Source organism: Eulemur rufifrons, chromosome 8, assembly GCF_041146395.1.
Source record: "Eulemur rufifrons isolate Redbay chromosome 8, OSU_ERuf_1, whole genome shotgun sequence".
Classification (NCBI taxonomy): Eukaryota; Metazoa; Chordata; class Mammalia; order Primates; family Lemuridae; genus Eulemur; species Eulemur rufifrons.
This window is the reverse complement of record NC_090990.1, coordinates 100,117,349-100,139,765: the sequence shown is the minus strand read 5'-3', so window position 1 is coordinate 100,139,765 and position 22,417 is coordinate 100,117,349. Positions and strand designations below refer to the sequence as shown.

The 22,417-nt window shown below is 37.9% G+C and overlaps 1 protein-coding gene across 2 annotated transcripts in view; it reads right to left on the bottom strand.

The window, feature by feature from the left end:
• The window catches only part of LOC138390787 (GON-4-like protein), a 73,462-nt gene that overhangs the window by 17,389 nt on the left and 33,656 nt on the right, over positions 1–22,417 (bottom strand). For both annotated transcript variants that reach the window (XM_069480454.1, XM_069480453.1), the window contains exons 12-19: positions 16,562–16,663; positions 10,931–10,971; positions 9,791–9,894; positions 7,187–7,385; positions 6,582–6,668; positions 5,030–5,201; positions 3,094–3,238; positions 1,388–1,538 (exon numbers count right to left, since the gene is read on the bottom strand). In XM_069480454.1, the coding sequence (XP_069336555.1) occupies positions 1,388–1,538; positions 3,094–3,238; positions 5,030–5,201; positions 6,582–6,668; positions 7,187–7,385; positions 9,791–9,894; positions 10,931–10,971; positions 16,562–16,663 (1,001 nt within the window). The remainder of the gene's footprint in view (positions 1–1,387; positions 1,539–3,093; positions 3,239–5,029; positions 5,202–6,581; positions 6,669–7,186; positions 7,386–9,790; positions 9,895–10,930; positions 10,972–16,561; positions 16,664–22,417) is intronic.

Sequence of the window (22,417 nt, the reverse complement as noted above, 5' to 3'; positions counted from 1 at the left end):
AACAGAGTGAGACTTTGTCTCAAATAAATAAATAAATGGAAAAATTTGCTTCTCAATACTCTTCCTTAGAATGCTCAGATGTGCTCCACTAAAATAAGTAAAAAAAAAAAAAAAAAAGAGAGATAGAGAGAGAGAGAGAGAGAGGTGGAACTCAGGAAATAAGAGGATCCAACATAGTAAGGGGTAAAAGGAATCACCAGGATGATGATGAAGAAAAAGCCCAAGAAGACATCAGTGCAGCAAACCAAGAGAGCAACGTGCTTAGAATGGAATAGTGTTGAGGGCTCAGGGGGTGATTTTTTCAAGATCAAAATGACAGAATAAGTAGAAAGATTTCTAAAACTCAAGCAAACTTTAGTGTTGATCTTAGAATAATTACACAATAAAACCAAGTCCTGTCCCACTCCCCTAAAAATGCAATTATTAACTCTAAGAGACACAAAATGTTCAGCAGGAAAGGCAAAATATCATTAGACACTATATAGCTCAGCTGTGAGAAATATTTATATAGTCCTTACAAGTATTGTATTGTAAATTCTGAATTTAATCTAATCAAAATTGTGGTATGAGTATGCTGAGAAGATTGGAGAACTGAAAATGTGCATGTTTGTGGTGGGAGTAAGGAAGTGAGATAAATCGTCAGCTTTCACAGTTCAAGGTTAATAAATAAGATCTAAATTAAAAACATCAAGAAATAGCAATTGTAATATAAGCATGCTACCTAGATATGTATGCAAATACACCATTGCCCAAAAAAATCTTGATTAGCAAGAAAAGGTGAGAAAAATATTTTTTTTCCATGACAATCCTCATAGACCTATTTGATTCTTTAAATCACTTAAATTACTTGACTCTTTAAAGTATATACCGAATAACTTTGATATAAGTATCTAAATAAAAAAGTAGCTGGGAGCAGTGGCTCACGCCTATAATCCCAGCACTTGGGGAGGCTAAGGTGAGAGGATTGCTTGAGGCCAGGAGTTTGAGACCAGCTTGGGCAACACAGCAAGACCCTATCTCTACAGAAAATAAAAACAAGAGTTAAGGAGAAGCTAATAAGTGGAATATTGTCTACTCTTTCTAGAAAGTTAAAGAAAGAGAAAATGTATGGCTAAAGGGAAACATGAATTTGTGAAATCTTCTAAGACTTGAACAATTTTAAATTTAGAGGAAATACCCATAAGAGAGGAAGAGGATAAAGATACTCCAGAGGAAAACAATGGATAAATGTTCCTGAAAAGGCAAGAGGAGAATTAATCTAGTGCATAGGCAGAAGAATTAGCCTTAGATAAAACAAGGTCCCTCTCTTCTTTGAGACTAAGAAGAAGAGAAAAGAATGGATACGCACAGGCAAGGTGCCTAGCTGGAGCATGCAGGAGGCACTCACTTTAATGATGTTGTCAGGAGCTCTGTTCATGTTGAGGTTCTTGATTCTCACTGTCAGTTGGCCGGCAGTCTTGCAGGTTAGAAGGTACTTGCTGATTAGAGGGTTAGGAAACTCAGTCCCTTCAAAATGCTTCAGTCCTAAAGCTAACAAACTGAGAAAGGAGCAATGACACCAAATCTCACTTCACAGTCCTTTCTTCTAAAAAGCTTCCCCATTTTGGCTTAATCCCACTTTGAAAAATAAAATAAAATAAAATAAATAAAATAAAAAGCTTCCCCAGACTAACTCAACACATTTTATAATCCACTTTTTTTACATCTAATTCTTGTAAAAGTTGATGACTACTCAAGAGAAAATTTCAGATATTTAGTGAATGCTGGTAAGTATTGTGAATATGAATCAAACAGGAGTTCACAAATAAGTGGGAATAGGAAAAACTAGGCATCAATCATTAATAAATATCAGGTCATGATGAGCTTTATACTAATAATACAAAAATTCAAAGAGAATACAAAGGAAGGAAAATGATTCTAATAAAATTAATATAAAATGAATAATAGGTACTTTGTCAGACAAATTAAATCAGTGCCAATACTACCCTAACATAACATTACATAATTATGGTTACATACATACATACTTGCTGATGGCAGTTTGGCAATACATATCAAGAACCATAACACTATTCACAATCTTTATCAAATAATCCCACTCTTGGGAACTTACCCATAGGGATAAACTAAAAAGATTTTATAAAGTTCTATGCACAAAGATTCTTGGTAAAGCCTCACTCATAATAGCAAAACAAGAAGGAAAAAAAATGGCCAATAAAAGGACAACCATAGGGCCATTAAATATTGCTTTAAAAGGTAACATAACCAAAAAAAAAAACAAAGAAAATGTTGTAGCATAGAAAAAAGAAATTTCAAGACGTTATGTTAAAAAAAAAGCAAAACAGGCCAGATGCTGTGGCTCACGCCTATAATCCTAGCACTTTGGGAGGCCAAAGTGGAAGGATCGCTTAAGGCCAGGAGTTTGAGATTAGCCTGGGCAACATGGCGAGACCCCATCTCTACAAAAAATAGGAAAATTAGCCAAGTGTGGTGCCTTATGCCTGTAGTTCCACCTACTCGGGAGGCTGAGGCTGACGTAGTAGGATTGCTTGAGCCCAGGAGTTTGAGGTTGCAATGAGCTATGATGATGCCATTGCATTCTAACACAGGGAATAGAGCCAGACCTGTCTCTTAAAAAAAAAAAAAAAAAAAAAAAAAAAAAAAAAAAACAAAAGCAAAACATAAAATTACTTAAATTGACAGTAGCTATAAGAAATGCATAAAGAAAAAGAGAAAAACCATTGTTGTGGGATAGCAGGATAATATATAAAAATTTTTATACTTTGAAAAATTTCCTTTGATAGTATTATAGGATTGATTTTACAGTAAATAAAACATCAAACAAGTTAAAATGTTTTAAAAATGTGTGTTGGTGTTGCATCCCTTAGAAGAATAGTATTTGGCACTGCCAAATACCATCTACACTGCTTTCCGTTTTGTCTTTTGTGTCTTATTTCCCCTATGCTCCTCAAGAGGAACTATGTCTTTTCCTTGGGATATTCTTTCATTTTTTGTAATTTTTTTAATCAAACTGAAGAAACCCAGGATCCTTTGGATATTCTGTTCTTTTGATGCCCCAGAGTAAGCACTTACTTGTCCTCTGCCTTGGTAAAGAGGATCTTATCTTGGGGATTCTTTGCCTTCAGGGAACACACTGGAAGGAGCTCTGGATACATGAAAACCTTGCTTGTGGCTAGGATCCAAGCCACTTGCTTTGGCAAACAGGGAAATTCACTGGCTGTAAGACAAACAATCTGTGATAAATAGAATCCTAGGGCAAAACAGGGATTCACAAAAGTTTGTGAATGCATTTTCACATTTAGGCAGAGCTGCTCTTATCTAACTTGATCCCCTCCCAACCAACCATCCTTCCCAGAGAGGTTTCCAGTCTTTCTAAACCTAACATTATGCCTAAAGGAAGTTCCATTCGGTGTCAGTGAAAGTTGATTCTCTTTCCTATGTGGAACACTTAACACACTAAGTAACATAAACACTTACAAAGCACCTTGTAATACCTGGCACATAGTGTATGCTCAAAAATTTTTTACCTCCTTCCCCCTTTAAATCCTTGAAGGATAAGAGACCTTCAACAATGCTTTCTTTCTTCCAGGATAAGATTCCAACTTCTTTAATCTCCCTCACAAATCTGGTATTCCAAATTTTATTTTTATTTGATTCTTACTTAACTTTCATTAAGTTCTCCCAGATTCCTCCTGAGGTTGGGAACAAAAAAACCATAAAAGGAATGAGACAATTCAGTCTCATTCATTTCTGTCTCCCTAAGCCTCTCAATATCAGGCACCTCTGCCTTTCCAGAGACAAGAACTACTATATTCATATTTCTTCTTCCTTAAGTGTTATTCGTGTGTCCCCAGAAGAAAAAGGCAGGACACTAGATATGTAAATTATTACTATTACATATTCATTACCAACAGATAGCTATTAGTTTGGGATCGGTATCTATGACATCATGTACTTAAATTCAACTATATTCAATTTAACTATAAAACTCAGTGATTTCGGCCGGGCGCAGTGGCTCACGCCTGTAATCCTAGCACTCTGGGAGGCCGAGGCGGGTGGATCGCTCAAGGTCAGGAGTTCGAGACCAGCCTGAGCAAGAGCGAGACCCCGTCTCTACTAAAAATAGAAAGAAATTATATGGACAACTAAAAATATATATATAGAAAAATTAGCCGGGCATAGTGGCGCATGCTTGTAGTCCCAGCTACTCAGGAGGCTGAGGCAGGAGGATCGCTTGAGCCCAGGAGTTTGAGGTTGCTGTGAGCTAGGCTGACGCCATGGCACTCACTCTAGCCCGGGCAACAAAGCGAGACTCTGTCTCAAAAAAAAAAAAAAAAAAAAAAAACCTCAGGGATTTAAAATAAAATCCAAAGAAAAACTCAAATTCAGAACAAACCACAAATAATTTGCTAAATCAGGAGACAAATCAGAAGCAAATTATTTGGCTCAAGGGAACAGCAAACATTCTTTTTTAAAAAAAACTAAACCAATACAAGGTAAAAACTAAACCTGCACATTTCTTTAAAATATTGAACATGGCAAATGTACAATCTCTAACTTGTCCCTAACTCCCAAATCAATATTTCATTGAAAATGGAGATATCACCTACCCTACAATCATTATGGGAAATAAAATGTGTTGATCTTAATCAAATAAAGAGTAAAAACCTAAACATAACCACACTTTACCCCTTGACTTCCATCTTTACCAGACCCCAGCTCATCTTGATCTGACTCCTAATACTTACATTCATATCATTTTAAGTCCAATTCTTAGCACTGGGTCCCACATCTGTATCCCCCACATCCTTATCCTACTCGTTGCCTCCATATCTTACCTAAGCCCAAATGTTATCATGTAATTCTAGAACTCACATAATGAGTACAAAGGGAGGATAAATGAGAGAAGGACAAAATTACAAATACCCTGTGTTCTCCATTCCTATGGAATAAGACTCCCACCTTTTACTATAAGTAAAAACTCAAAGCTGACACATCTGTCTCCTACCAGTCTTCTTGACAGTTTTATGAGGACTCCAGTCAATGCTGACATGTGTATTGAAGTCTTCAATAAGCTGCATAGCTCCAATCAGGTTACAGGGCTGGAATAAGGTCTGAAACTTGGGGTTGAACTGATGGTGAAGGGCAATGGAGCTTTGAGCAAAGGTTCCCAGCTCTTTCTGGAAAAAGAGGACACAAAGGAGCTCTAAGACAATTCCAGACAATTAATACCAGTAGCCTTTAGAATCTAATGCAAAACTGTCCTTACTACTACAGGATAAAAAGATAAAAATCATCATAATGTCTTTCACAATAAACATTATTCCATTAAGATTGCTCTTTTGCTGAGTCCTCAGATATTCGGGGACTACATTTGTGATACACTCATTCATTCTTGTTTTATTCTTAGACTTAGCATTCCCTAGCTTTTTGGATGTATGGTCTAGCTCCTAAGGTAGAATTAAAGTTCTCAAGAATGAGGGCCATTACATTTTAAATTTTTTTCTCTTTTGGTTTCTCTGAGTAACACCTACAATGAAGCAGTCCTCATGACCCTCTGAACACAGTAAGAGGTGAATACATCCTATTGAACATCAAGGAAGTTTAGAGTACTAGCAAACATACTCCTCAAAACTCCAAACAGACTTACTTAAGAAACTGAAAGTATTATCAGTAACTATCTATAAGTTTAGGGGAATTTTTTATAGGGCTTAAAATTTCATCACTTTACAAGGGTTAAGTTGGAAAAAAAAGAAAAGAATAAAAAATTTCCAAAAGCCCTTTTTCCAAAATACTTCAAAATGTCACAAGCAAAATTAATTCTATACATAAAACACTAATATTGAGCCTAATGAATGGACAATAAATAAACAAATTCAATATCTATAAAATGAATAGCCGTATCAAAAACCTAAGGAGCCAGGGTGGATCTAAAGATGAGGAAGAAGACCTGATAAAAATATCCAAAGGGGGCCGGGCACGGTGGCTCACCCCTGTAATCCCAGTGCTCTGGGAGGCTGAGGCAGGAGGATCGCTCCAGGTCAGGAGCTCGAGACCAGCCTGAGCAAGAGTGAGACACCATCTCTACTAAAAAATAGAAAGAAATTATATGGACAACTAAAAATATATATATAGAAAAATTAGCCGGGCATAGTGGCGCATGCCTGTAGTCCCAGCTACTCTGGAGGCTGAGGCAGAAGGATTGCTTAAGCCCAGGAGTTTGAGGTTGCTGTGAGCTAGGCTGACGACATGGCACTCTAGCCCGGGCAACAGAGTGAGACTGTCTCAAAAAAAAAAATAAATAAATATATCTCTCTCTCTCTCTCTCAAAAGGATAGTATTAAAAAAATTGAATTTACTCTTTATCCTTTCAGGAGATTCAGTGACTTATGTTCTTTCAACAAACACAGGAAGCCATAAGAGAAAGTAGGCATGGTGACCAGGAACATCCAGGAGAGAAGAATAAATGAAGATTATAATCAGTGAAAAACTGTGGAAAATGACTTGCCAAGCTAATTTCATACTCTAGTCTTTAGAATTAGGGATATTTGGAAGCTTACAAGAAATATCCTGGTGGTACTAGCCTCTGAAGTGAGATTGGGGTTGTAGGTGGCCAGAAGGTGGATTTGCGTCAAGAGCTGAACATGCTAGGGAGGGAAAGAAAATAATACATGTTATGATGTTGCCATTTCAGGAACCTAGAAAGATCTTACCAAGATGTTTGCAACTATATCACAAAATTTTGCTTTCTGAAAAGACTATAAGAACAACATAGGATCTTGGCATAAATTTCTCAGACATGTTCTCTTGAGCAAAATGACAAAACGAGAGGAAGTTAAACCTTAAACCAGAGGGACTATCGAGATTACAAAGAGAAAAAAAAATACTTCTGGCAGTGAAGGCCATTACATTTCAGAATGAATTACAAAGGGCTCTTTGAAATCTGTAATTCTCAGTATTATTAAGCTCCTTGCATCCTTTCATGCCTGAACCATAAAGGCATGAACACGATGACCTCTCCAGGTCATCATAATTGATGTGAAGATCCTATGGTCTATGACTTCAACAGGAGGTAAGATACTTATCTCTGACTTTTAAAAGCTGCAAATTGTTGGCTTCAATGTCAGGACTTGGGAAAATATAATATTACCAAGAAAAGTCTCACCTGCTGCATCTGCTGCTGTAGTCTCTTCCTCTGTGCTGCATCTAGAATTAGAGTCTGTTGAACTTTCTCACTCTGAGGCTTAACCTTCTCTACCTCCTGTTGCTGTTTGGCTGAAGATTTCTTCAATTTTAGCTGTTCAAATAGCTCCTTCACTGTCCGATGTTGTTCATTTAGCAAGTTGGCCAGTGGTTCCTCAAACCTATCGCCAACAGGGAGATGATTCAATTTAAACATTTTCTAGGTCTACAACACATCTAATTCTTTCTAATGGTGAGCAAAGAGAGCCTAAATAATTTCCATTTACTGGTAATCCTCAAATCCCACTTTAGCCAACAAACTCTCAGACTTATGCAAATCTTTTCCCAAAATTGTTAATATGGATTCAAATAAGATGGTTCTGCATTACCTCCCATCCCTTACCCCATTCTTCTACAATTACTTCTCTAACTGATAACACGAAGATGAAATTAAACAAAAATCTAGAAACAGAGAAACAGCTGGATAACAAAGCAGCCAAGGGGCCAGTGGGAACTTGTCATTATTCTTGAATTATACTGATATCCACATTAATCTGGGACTTGTTCTTGTAAGCAATATAGAATCTTCTAGAAGTATAGCATTTGTTCTCTAATTTACCTGTTACTCTCGTCCCAGATCCAGCTTGTCCCATCTCCCTATCCATTCAGGCTGCCCTGCCTTCCTTTCTCAAAAAGCCAAAGACCTAGCATGAAGCAGGAAAGAGATATACTAAAACATATCACAGTTTAGACAAACAGAACTGAAAAGTAGCCTGAAAATATCTTCTTTTAGCCCTTTAAATTCCTCTTCCAAGTTTCCTAACCCTAACTTCCCATCCCTACCTCCCTGAGAGACTGTTTCCAGGGCTGAAGCAAAAATCCAAATACCTAACATGCTAGTTCTGAAATAAAGGCAGAACAAGACATTTAAGTGATTAAATTAAGCACATGCTCCTACCCTATGCAATTAGGATACGTTCTGTTGAAGTAGCTGTGACTAGCAGGTTATCACATTTCAAAGAATCCCCTATATTACAGCAATAGTTAAATGATAACGTTTTTCAGTAGCATCTAAGGACGAAGATTATTTTTCCTTTTATAGTAATTACTGTGGGTTTGGAAAGATTTTAGGGAAAAAACCTAAAGACCATGGGACTGTCCTCTGTATGATCTTTTCTGAAAACTGAAAACTCTTGATCATCTGCACTACTATCACAGCAACAGAAGGGCAAAAGCATAAAAAAAGTAGCTAATACAAAAATAGCCTTCAGCTGGCCGGGCACGGTCCCTCATGCCTGAAATCCTAGCACTCTGGGAGGCCACAGTGAAAGGATTGCTTGAGGTCAAGAGTTCGAGACCAGCCTGAGCAAGAGCGAGACCCCATCTCTAATAAAAACAGAAAAATTAGCCAGGCATGGTGGCATGCGCCTGTAGTCCCAGCTACTTGGGAGGCTGAGGCAGGAAGATTGCTTGAGCTCAGGAGTTTGAGGTTGTTGTGAGTTAGGCTGACACCATGGCACTCCAGCCCAGGGGACAGAGTTGGGGGGGGGGGGGAAGCCTTTACCTGATTTCAATAAGTATTACTTGGATAGTTGATAAAGGGAGCACAAATAATTCACTTTCCCCAAGATGCTTGGGTTTTTTTGTTGTCTTGTTTTGCTTTTAATGTCTGTGGCCTTATGGAATCCACTTAAAGAATATAAGTGGGTCAAATACTGACTCTTAGAAATCTTGAGATTTTTGGTGTTAGTTGTATTGTGGTATTTGTTGTGATAGAATATGACAAGTATTTCTGATTTTTACACATTGGTTAGTATATCTTGTCTTTTTCAGTGAATTGGAAGGTACGTGCAGGCCTAGCTTTCAGATGGATCCTAAGGGTTCTACTTAGGTAATGCTGTTAAGTGAAAACACAGGACTAATTGGAGACCGTGGGTCTGTTAGCTCTGCTTTGTTCCACCCATGGCACAAACTGCATTCTGACCCCTTTATCTAATGACTGTATGCTGCTATTACAATGGATAACAATAGATTAAAGTGCAGATGCAAATCTACCATAAAAATAAAGGAAAAAATTACAGCCTCTACTTTCTGGATGGTGTAACTAAAGTGCCAACTTATGCAAAAAGGACAGTACATACGTTTCAGATTCCTTAGTGCAGGTGCTTCAGGGTTTGCTCAACTAATGCTTAGATCACTAACAAACTTTCGGTAACATTTACCAGATGTTAATGGCAAACAGGGAGAACAAAAGGGACATACTGGATATTACGATTTGGGGTAGTTTCTGTGGCTGGCCACGTCAAGTCCTACACACCTCTCCAGCACCACTCACCTGGAGAAGCTGCTATGGAGGCCAGCTACTGTTTTTTCTCCCTTCCCAAACAGATACAGCTTGGTCTATAGCTGCACTGCCCCATAACAAGGAGACTTTTCACTTGACACCTAAATCCCCACAGGGTTCTGCATCCTTACATCAGTAACAGAAGTTAGTTAGGGATGGAAAATTGTTAACTGCAATTTCTGAAAACATTTCAGAAATAAACTTTTCCTCCATTCTGACTCTCAAGGTCTTTGGCTAGCCTACCGTAGGGCTTGAGGGGTGTTAAAGTTAGGACGAGACTCAGCCACACGTTCCTCCTCCTCTGGGCCATCATCTTCCATATTGGAGAATCCCATTTCATCTTGGAACTGTGGGCAAAGGAAAGGAGGGTTTTCCTGGAGAATGGTCCTATGAAAGTGATTCCAGCAGTGATAAGGGAGAGTGAAAACTACAGATTACAGGATTTTAATAATGTACCCAGAAAAGGCTTACATTAGACTTTCTAACTTCAGGACTTCCACAACCCCACACTTGGAATGACTATTTTGCCAGGAAAAAAAGTCTCTCAATCAGCCAACTTGTAAAGGTAAGGACAGCACAGATAACTCAAAATGATCAATCTCTTAAAGAGAAATATCTTTCAAGCTAGGTGTGGTGGTGTGCACCTATAGTCCCAACTACTCAGGAGGCTAAAGCAGGAAGATTGCTTGAGCCCAAGAGTTCAAATCTAGCCTGAGCAACTCTGCAAGACCCTGTCTCAAAAAAACAAACAAACAGAAATATCTTTCAAGAGACAAATTTATGAAAAAGGTAAGTACTTGTGCACAGAGTAGTCTAAAATTAGTTGACAGTAACACACTGCCACACTAGAAAAAAAATTTTTTCCTTGGGGTCATAGTGTTCTATTATGAAAATAAAATAAAAACTTTGAAAATAAAACAATCCTTTCTAATTTCATGAAAAATTTATTTTTTATTGTTTTCTGTGTGTGAGTTACATGCAATTTGAAAAATAGTTCTCATGGCTTCCAAGCTGAAGAGACGTGTAAGTTACATATGCTTCATGAGGCCCTGCACTCAAAACTAGCGTGAGTTAAATACAACTTACGTGGCAGTTAATGTTTTAAGGACATACCAAAGCATAACAGGGGAGACCATCAAAAATTTGCATGGAAAAATTTCTAAGAATAACCTACATGTGGATAATCAAGAGTTTACTATTTAGCAAAATTCTCTTGCCACTATATTCTTTCCTTGGTGGACTAATAGGAGAACTGGCTCAGTCAGGCTTCTGTTCTAGAGGATCCCAGGAACCAAAGGACAGGATCCCAGGAAACAAAGGACAGATCTTGGTGGAGAATCTACTCTTACTATTCCATGTTCTCACTTGAGAATCATTACTCACAGTTTCAAAGAGCTCTTCCATCAGCTCATTCACCTCCTTTTCTGCAAAAAAAGCCAAATGATATGCTGTTGGCATAAAGTAGTTTCATTTTGTAATAAGAAAGAATTCCATGAAGACAATGTATGCTTGTTTTCTGCAAGGCATCTGACAAAATCATCATACCTATCCTTCATTCTTTCATTCAAAAACACTTATGGAACACCAACTATTCCTCAATCCCTGTTCTAGATGCTTGGAATACATGAGAGAACAAGAGAGATATCTTCTTTCATGAAGCTTAAATTCTAGTAGGAAGATAAGCAGAAAATGGGAGCTAGATGATTTTACAATTAGATAAAGTCATAGATGATTGGCCTATCCAAACCCATACAATGCTGAATGGAGTTGAGATAAGACTCCAGTGTTGTGTCACAGGACCCTGTCTTTGGACTCGAACTATTCAACAACTCTATCAATAACTTAGAAGATCCAGAAAACATAATTATCAAAACATAAAGTTGGAAGAGACTGACAATCCAGTTGATGACATATTCAAAATTCTATCTTTTCTCAAATCAACTAGATGGAACATGTAAGGATAAATTTAAAGTCCTACATATAGCACTGATAAAAATCAGTTTCTTAAGTGCATGAAAATGTGACACGGGTTAAAAACAAATAATCTGAAAAAGACCTGAAAGTTCTGATTGACTTCAAGTTCACTATGACACAGTAGTTTCAAAATGGTGCTCATATTCAAGAAGGCAGGAATGTCACTGAACTACAGCAGAGTCTCAGACCATGACTAGAGGATTGTGATCAATTCTTAAGAGGGCATAAAAAAGTTAAAATCCAAATGTTAGTGAGGATGCGGAACAACTGGAACTCTAATGAGAATGTAAAATGGAAAGCCACTTTGGGATAAGGTCTGGCAATTTCTTATAGAACTAAGGATACAGCTATCCTATGACCTAATGATTCCTCTCCTAGATAGGGGACCCAAGAGAAATGAAACAAATGTCCACAAAGGCTTACACAAGAAAGTTCAGAGCAGCTTTATTCATCATTGCCAAAAATTTGAAAGAACCAAGGTATCCGTCAACCCCAAAATAGATAAGTTATAGTATATTTATACAATGAAATCCTACTCAGCAATAAAAGGGAACATACTAATGATATATGCAATATGGATGAATCTCAAAAATATTATGCTGGGGGAAGAAGCCTTGCACACAAAGCACATACTATATGATTGCATATGAAATTCTAAAACAGGCAAATTTAATCTGTGATTTAAAAAAATCAGAAAAGTGGTTATCTCTGAGAGGATGATGTGGAGATTGACTTGGAGGGGGCTTAAGGAAACTTTCTGGGGTAATTATTCTATACCCGGATAGCAGTGTTGGTTACATAGGTGTGTACATGTCAAAACTCATTGTATGGGACACTTAAAATTTGTATAATATATTGTGCATAAATTTACTTAAAAGGAGAAATCATAAAAAAATAATTGAGCTCTATTTCATGATACGCATGCTGAAGTGTTTAAAAAATAAAAAATGAAATGCATCAAAAAAAAAAAAAAAACAAAAAAAAAAAACATAGGACAGGCTTGGTGGCTCATGCCCATAATCCCAGCACTCTGAGAGGCTAAGGCAGGAGGACTGCTTGAGCCCAAGAGTTCAAGACCATCCCAGGCAACATAGTGAGACCTGTCTCTACAAAAAATAAGAAAATTTAGTCAGGTGCACACCTGTAGTCCCAGCTACTAGGGAGGCTGAGACAGGAGGATTGCTTCAGCACAGGAGTTAGAGGTTGCAATAAGCTGTGATTATGCCACTGCACTCCAGTCTGAGCAACAGAGCAAGACCCTGTCTCAAAAAAAAAAAAAAAAGGATTCACAGACAGAGAGATAGATAGCTGCATGATAAAGCAAATAAAGTCATCTTTTATTTTTTTCTTTTGAGGCAGAGTCTCACTCTGTTGCCCGGGTTAGAGTGCCGTGGCGTCAGCCTAGCTCACAGCAACTCAAACTCCTGGGCTCAAGCAATCCTCCTGCCTCAGTCTCTCGAGTAGCTGGGACTACAGGCATGCGCCACCATGCCTGGCTAATTTTTTCTATATATATTTTTAGCTGCCCATATAATTTCTTTCTATTTTTAGTTGAGACGGGGTCTCACTCTTGCTCAGGCTGGTCTTGAACTCCTGAGCTCAAACAATCCGCCCACCTTGGCCTCCCAGAGTGCTAGGATTACAGGCGTGAGCCACTGCACCCGGCCAAAGTCATCTTTTGGTATACGTGAGGGACTGGTTCTAAAACCCCCGAGGATACCAAAATGCGAGGATGTTCAAATCCCTTATGTAAAATGGTGTCGTGTTTGCATATGACACAGGCACATCCTCCTATATACTCTAGATTAATTATAATACCTAAATATAAGTGCTATGTAAATAGTTGTAATTCTGTATTGTTTTTACATTGGTATTTTTTTCCCAAATACTTTCCCCTTTTTTTTTGGAGACAGAGTGTTACTCTGTCACCCCAGCTAGAGTATAGTAGTGTCATCACAGCTCACAGCAACCTCAAACTTCTGAGCTCAAACGATCCTTCCACCTCAGCCTCTGAGTAGCTGGGGCTACAGGCATGCACCACCACGCCCAGCTAATTTTTCTATTTTTTGTAGAGTCAGAGTCTCACTCTTGCTCAGGCTGGTCTTGAACTCCTGAGCTCAAGTGATCCTCCCACCTCCCCCTCCCAGTGTGCTAGGATTATAGGCATGATCCACTGTGCCTGGTCTCCAAATATTTTCGAGGTTGGTTGAATCTGCGCATGCAGAACCTGCAGATAACGGAGTGCTGACTGTATATATAAAAAGTTAATTACAGAAACTAGGTGGTGGGTATATGGATGTCCACTGTACTATTCTTTCAAGTTTTCTATAGCTTAAAACAATTTCATAATAAAATGTAATGGGGGAGAAAGCTAAAAAAAATAAAGGCTAGAATCCAGAGGAGGGTAATGTGGGTGGTGAGAGGTCTAGACACCATGGCATTTGGAGAACTGAAGAAACTTGGCATGTTTCACATAGGAAAGAAAAAACTTAGGAAAAGAAACTTTTTTCAACATGCACACTTGGGAATAAATTACCTTTTTTGGCAGCAAAAGACAAACGGGAGGAATATAAAAGGTACATTTGGGTTCAATAAGGAAAATGTTAATTGAGGAGGTGCTCAAGACTAGAACACACTATCTGCAGAATTGATGAGCTCTCTGTCACTGGAGGTATCCAAACAGAGACTAAAAGGCCACAAAGAAGTTAAAAACAAATTCTCAGGTGGGAGGAAAATATACGACCACATAGAGCTTTTAAAACTGTGATTCTATGCTTTTTTATTTTTAAAGTTTTTATTATCCATATAAGGATAAGGATTTATTATAATCAAATAGGATAATATGACATAAGAGGATAAGGAGCAGGAAAAAAATGAAAATTCTACTCCAGCTTTCACTTATGATCATAGATCTCTATGACTAGAAAGATGGCCCTTCATTCAAGCATCTCAAAAAAATACACTATTTGATTAGCAAATACTGCTACCAGCTCTGCAACAATAAACAACAAAAAGCTCTTAAGAAGCTCACAGTCTAGGGGAAAAGACAAATACCAAATAAGTAATTATGAGAGCAATGAGTACATAAAGGATATAAAAAGTGGTATGGGAGTGCAAAGCAAGAAGATTGATCCTAACTAAGGAAGATCTCCCCGCGAAATTATATGTAAACTGAAGAAACTAACAGTAAGACAAACAAAAAGGGAAGGCAAGTGTATTCCAGGCCAACAGCCAAACTGAAATGAGATCTGCTTTTCTGCTTCAAGCAGATGTTTCCTTACAAGCACATGACACTGTTGGTGGGTCCCACCCTCTTGAAAGACTCTTCCTTTGGTTTCTGTGACAATAGCTCTTCTTGGTTTTTCTTGTACTTGCCTAGATCCTCCTTCACAGTTTTCTAAAAGCCTAAACCCTCAAGCCTTTTCATTCTATTAATACATTTTCTCTTTAATTCCCGGTGCTTTCTTTTCAATGCTTCCTCTAATCTTAATTGTCACAATATATAAAAATAAATGGAAGATCTTCATAAAGGAACTGGTATTCTAATCTTAAAAACAAGATGAAAGATGCAATAGGCGGTGGCTCACACCTATAATCCTAGCACTCTGGGAGGCTGAGGCAGGAAGAATGCTTGAGGTCAGGAGTTCAAGACCAGCCTAAGCAAGAGCGATACCTCGTTTCTACTAAAAATAGAAAACATTAGCCAGGCATGGTGGCATACGCCTGTAGTCCCAGCTACTTGGGAGGCTGAGGCAAGAGGATCACTTGAGCCTAGGAGTTTGATGTTGCTGTGAGCTAGGCTGACGCCACGGCACTCTAGCCCAGGTGACAGAGTGAAACTGTCTCAAAAAAAAAAAAAAAAAAAAAAAAAGATGCAATAAAACAGCATGTAAGTCCTAAAGGATTTGTTTACATAATTTTCTTTGCACACAGAATTGCATTATTTAGGTATATAGTAAATACTTTTGAATGCTTACAAAGGTCTCTCCATAACCTGGTTAAGAGCCAGCATCTTAAGCTCCACCATGTTGTATATACAATTCCAGTAGAGTCATGCATACACTCAATAAAAATCGATGATTTCTGAAATACATGTTTTCCATTGGCACACTGGCCAATGATGTAATTTTTTAAACAAATAACTCAAGCCAGATTATCATAATTGTTTGACATGCCTCCAGTGTTGCTCTCTTTATCCACTAAATCAATATATTAAACTGGTATTAAATCGAAGTGATCATTCTAAAATCTAAATTGGTTCCTATTGATTTCTGGCTTAAAACTCTTTTTGAGAGCTCAAAGATCCTCCATGATCTAAACACTACCTTATCTTTTCTACCACCACTCATTCACACAACAATACCAAAATACTTACTATTTTCCAAGCACAGTTTTTTATTGTTTTATAATCCCATGGTGTGAAGATCCTCTTCTATTTGCAATATCCTTCTCTGTCCCCAGTCACCAAAAATCTATTACTGCTTCAAAACTAAGGTAGAATATCTCATTTGGTGAATCCTTGCCTAAGTTCTCCTGCTCTACTCCATACCACACACTTTGAGATGACACCCTCTTTTAGGCCACTAGTATACTTTACACAAAACCTATTACAGCTTCATGTCCCTGTTTGGGTGCATGCATGCATGTATGCATAAATAAATAAATAAAAATAATAATTAAAAAACAACAAAAACCTATTATAGCACTTATCACTTTGTATTATAACTTTTTCTGTTTGTACTCCCCTATAAGCTGACCTCCTACAGAGCAGAAGCCATGTCTTATTCATCTGGGTATTCCAAGCACAATCCCTTCCAAACAGTAAGAACTCAATATATGAGTATGGGATGTACAAATGAATAACTGATAGGCTTTTTATATATATATGTAAATTTAAAGAATTACATACATAAATGGGTAGAGGAAACTTAAATGTCTTAACTTGGATGGGCTGCAAACTTCACCCCCAAAAATCTATAAAGTAAAGAAAAGCAGATGCAGAGCAGTCAAGAGCAGGACTCATAATAAACTTGGACTCACTGGTAATTCTCACTGCCCGGTCTGTACGGAAATCCTCTGTGTCAGGTTCATCAAGATCTTCCAGGAAATTATACTCTGGATCATCATCATCATCTGCTTCATCTAGGGAAAAAAATGTTTCAGACACTTATTCCCAAATCTGAACTCATATCTTTAGTGAAAATTTATGATTTTCAACACCATAAGAATCTATTCCAATAAAGCACACTTATTAACATTTTTTTTTTTTTTTCAGACAGACTCTCTCTCTGTAGCCATAGCTAGAATGCCATAGCATCAGCCTAGCTCACTGCAACCTCAAACTCCTGGGGTTAAGCGATCCTCCTCCCTTAGTCTCCTGAGTGGCTGGGACTACAGGCACACACCACCATGCCCGGCTAATTTTTTCTATTTTCAGTAGAGACAGGGGTCTCACTCTTGCTCAGGCTGGTCTTGAACACCTGATCTTAAGTGATCCTCCTGCCTCAGCCTCTCAGAGTGGTAGGATTATAGGGATGAGCCACTGTGCCTGGCCTTAGTAACTTTAAAGTAGCTTATTTTTCCTCAGTGTCTTTGCATGAATCATTTCCCAGAGATGATTTATCTCACCTATTCTCTCCAATAAGCCAGGTTCCTTCCTTCCTTCAAACAAAACTTAAATCTATAAATATGCAGCAAAAGCCAGAAAATGAACATGTAATTTGTCTCAGGAATCCCACTTTGAGTAGTACATCTCATGAAAATAATACTTTTTGTAAAAACTATCTGTAAAACAAATTGACAGTAAAAAAAGGAATGACCCAAATTCTCAAAAATTAGGGAATAACTATGTAAAATTATAGATGCCTCAGTATGATAAAATAGTACAGGTTGAGCATCCCAAATCTGAAAATTTGAAATCTGAAATGCTCCAAAATATGAAGCTTTTTGAGCGCCACCATGACTCTCAAAGGAAGTGCACATTGAAACATTTTGGATTTTAAATTTTCAAATTTAGGATGCTTAACATGTAAGTATACATAATATAAATATTTCAAAATTCGAAAAAATCTGAAATCCAAAACACTTCTGGTCCCAAGCATTTCCAATAAGGGATATTTAACCTGTAGATACATATAAAATGTAAACATAACCATTCTATACATGTTCAATACATGCATGACAAAAGCAAAACACAAATAATACTTATATCCCTACAATAAGAATCATAAGTAACTGAAAAATGTACAAAAATAATAAAGTGTTATGTTAGAGTAGAAATATGATTGTTTTTCTCCTTCATAATTTTAATGTTAATGCTATGATGTCTTTTCAATTCCTAAATAAAAATTGTGTCATTAAATTATGGAATTGTTGCATATTAAGATGATATTTTTCCCCAGAGAACTTTAGATCTATGTTAACTAAATCCTTCTCTGATGATGGCAATGGTATGTGTATGTGTATATATATGTATGTGTGTGTGTGTGTGTATATGTATATAGTAGCCACATGTGACATTGAGAATTTGAAATGTGGCTAGTGAAGCTGCGGAACTGAATTTAAAAATAAATAAATAAAAGACCAAAAAGAGAATACCTTAATTTCTTGCTGTTATGTATCCATTAAACAGGAGAGGAGATCTTTATGTATTATAATAGAAAAATATCTAAATTATATTGTTAAGTGAAAGAAGTTGCAGATGCAGAAGAATATGTATAGTATGATTCTTTTTCTGGAAAAAAATTCTTGCTTGAGATAAATGAGTGCTTGATTGAACACACAGAGAATACTTATAAGGAAACTATTAACCAAGATTGAAGAATAGAACTCTTTTCACTTTGTACCCTTCCATAATGTTTTTTTTTTTTTTTTTTTTGAGATAAAGTCTAGGTCTGTTGCCGACTGTTGTGAGGGCTGTGGCGTCAGCCTAGTCACAGCAACCTCAAACTCCTGGGCTCAAGCAATCCTTCTGCCTCAACCTCCCGAATAGCTGGGACTACAGGCATGCACCACCATGCCCTACTAATTTTTTCTACATATATTTTCAGTTGTCCATATAATTTCTATTTTTAGTAAAATAGAAATATAATTTCTATTTTAGGGTCTCGCTCTTGCTCAGGCTGGTCTTGAACTCCTGTCCTTGAGCGATTCTCCTGCCTCGGCCTCCCAGAGTGCTAGGATTACAGGCGTGAGCCACCGCGCCTGGCCCATAATGTTTTAATTTTTCATAATAAATGAGCATCTTTTGTTAAAAACAAAAATACACACACACATTTTTGATTCACAATCATTGGAAAATCTGTGCTGATTAACCCTAATCTAACTTGATAATTCTTTACTCAACATTTATACTCAGCTTATATTAATTTGCATTGTTTACACATAGCTATTTAAATGTCATTTTTTTCATCTATTTGTGGGTTTATCATACCAATAAAAATTATTTAATTCCTTAGGAATGAAATCTTGTCTTCCTTTCCTTCCTTTCTCTCTCTCTTTTTCTTTTTTCATAGAGACTGAGTCTCACTCTTGCTCAGGCTGGTCTTTTTCTTTTTTTGAGACAGAGTCTCACTTTGTTGCCCGGGCTAGAGTGAGTGCCGTGGCATCAGCCTAGCTCACAGCAACCTCAAACTCCTGGGTTTAAGCAATCCTACTGCCTCAGCCTCCAGGGTAGCTGGGACTACAGGCATGCACCACCATGCCCAGCTAATTTTTTCTATATATATTTTAGTTGGCCAGATAATTTCTTTCTATTTTTAGTAGAGATGGGGTCTCACTATTGCTCAGGCTGGTCTTGAACTCCTGACCTCGAGCGATCCTCCTGCCTCAGCCTCCCACAGTGCTAGGATTACAGGTGTGAGTCACCGTGCCCGGCCTCAGGCTGGTCTTGAAGGCCTGAGCTCAGACAATCCTCCCTTGGCCTCCCAGGGTGCTAGGATTACAGGTGTGAGCCACCACGTCCCTGGCACTGTCTTCCTTTCTCTATAGTACTTTCTACATAGGTTCTTCACAGCAAGTTATTTACAAGCATTGCTGAATAATGAAAGTTCTCAGAAAAGCCTATGACACATGAATAGCATGTACAGGTTTAGACTCCATCCGTTTAGGTAACAAGAACTGCAACAGACAGCTTCTGCCCACACCACACTAATGGGTCAGCCAACATTATTCTCATAGCATCCATTTAACAAACATGCTGAAAAATCATTTAGAAGAGTTTCTTCTAAGTTCTCCTTAGCTTTTAGTACCTCAGTCGTGGAATCTGCCCTCTGAGTCTAATTACTTTTTTGACTGATCAACAATCAGCATCTGCCCAGCTGGTCTTAGGTTGGTATATCCCTCTGGTGGTGTTTTTTAATTATTTCCTGCAAATGAGACTCTCACTTTAATAACATGCAGACCAGATGATACTAGAAATATATGAAAATAGTTAACTATATAAATGCTATAAAAACAGACCAGCTTATGGATTTTAAACTGGGTTCTAGTCCTGCCAGTATAATAAATTGATTCTGTAACATTGAGCAAGACAACGAATTTCTCTCAGATTTCACTATCTACAAAATGGTTAGAACTGTCTGTCCTGTCCATTCCTTTCTGCGAAGATTTTGAACCTGAGTGTCAGAGACCTTGGATAAGGATGGTAGAAAAAGGAAATGTCAATAAATGAACTTCAAGAGCTATATAAATCCCAAAAAACCAAACAAAATTTTTATGTATGTAGATAAGTACATTTTTCTGGGGAAAGGCTGCACAGTTTTCCTCAGAGTCTCAAAGGGGTGAGTAATAGAAAACTCAGAAGCTTAGACTCTTATCAAAAAGACTAATGGGATAATGTATCAGTCAGTCATTGTTAAGGAACTCATTCTCCAGTAAGTATGTCAATGATTCAGCTTCAAACTTAGTCTTCTTCTCCTTATACAATTTTGTCATTTTACTGCTTCTTAGCACCTTCGCTATGGATTGTGGGTGAAAAAAGAAGAAAAATGCTAAGATTCAAGCCAATTTGCTTCCTGTTACCTACCTTTTCTAAATGTTTGAGAAAAGCCCTAAACTTAAATTTAGGCATAAATGCAATTCTTCCTATTCCCACATTAACGGGGAAAACTAAAAGGTAGCTAACTACGTATTTGAAAACTCCTAAGAGATGCACACCAAACTATTATCAATGGTCCCTCTGGGGCATGAAACTGTCATCAAGGGGAGAGGCTTTAATAGTTTTTTTTATATAATATTTGACTTCTTCATACCAAGCATGTATTCCTCCTGCAGTTATAATACAGAGAAAAAGAGAAAACTCTGAGAAGGATACATCCTACAGCTGCGGTCCCCAACTCTCAGGCTGCGGCCCATTACCAGTCCGTGGCCTGTTAGGAAATGGGCCAGGCATCACTGCCTGAGCTCTCTACCACACGACACCCCCCCACCCCATGACATCCTGCCCCATTCCCAGTCTGTGGAAAAATTGTCTTCCATGAAATCAGTCCCCGGTGCCAAAAAGGCTGGGGACCTCTGTCCTACAGAACCCACAATACAGATTATTTTATATCACTTCTACACATCTGCCTCCTCTCCTCCCTGTCACTGTTTTCAAAAATTGTTCAAAGGTCCATCTCAATTACCACCTCTTTATGTAGCTGCCTCTGATCATCCTAAACAATAATTATCATTCTCTCTTCTAAAACCTTATAACATCATTTACATCACTTTTATGGCATATCTGAAATCATTCACCTAAAATGTATTGCAAACATAATGACCCAGGCACCCTGTCATTCAAACAGATTTTATTCATTGACTGAATGATTACACTCCTTTATCCATCACAGGTTCTAATTTTTTTATTTTTCTTTTTTCTTTTATTTTAAAGCCAGTCAAATTTAGCAGTGGGGGACTGTATATCAAATTTAGTGACACTAACATTAATAAGTTTTGATAACCCACTATCATAGGACCAGCCCCATCACAGGTTTTAGCACAATGCTTTATATATGGAATGTACTAGATAAACATTTGCCAAATGATGTAAAATATAATAGTATCATAAGGTATGTTCAAGGACTTGTTATTTTCTTTCATTCATATATCCTGACTTACTCCTGGCCTCACCTATCTAACCGCTTAGTCTATTTCCATCCAAATTTCTTTTTTTTTTTTTTTTTTTTTTTGAGACAGAGTCTCGCTCTGTTGCCCGGGCTAGAGTGAGTGACGTGGCGTCAGCCTAGCTCACAGCAACCTCAAACTCCTGGGCTCAAGCAATCCTCCTGCCTCAGCCTCCCGAGTAGCTGGGACTACAAGCATGTGCCACCATGCCCGGCTAATTTTTTCTATATATATATTTAGCTGTCTATATAATTTCTTTCTATTTTTAGTAGAGATGGGGTCTCGATCTTGCTCAGGCTGGTCTCGAACTCCTGAGCTCAAACGATCCGCCCACCTCGGCCTCCCAGAGTGCTAGGATTACAGGCGTGAGCCACCGCGCCCGGCCTCCATCCAAATTTCTATCTGATCAATATGCCTTCCTCATTTCTGGTAACACCATTATTTTTTTCGGTAACTGCATACTCCAACCACAAAAGTTCCATAAGGACTCCCTGCTGGAACAGTCTCCTATTAATCCCATGCAACACCAAGAGTGGACATGGGATCAAACCAAGCCAACTTGATTTGTTCTCCTGGATTTTTCAATTGGAGCTTGTAGGGTACAGTCCTGATATGTAGACAAAGCAAAAAGTAACCATGGAGTGCTTCTGGTCATAGTTTTAGCCTTGCAGAAAAAAATAATTTTGAGAATGGAGCTGAGTGGCAAAGAGAAGTAAAATAAAGAGGAAAGGAAGATCTTAACAGGGCTTTATTTCCACTGCAGGTTTTTCTGCCCTTCCCAAAGGCTGGTTT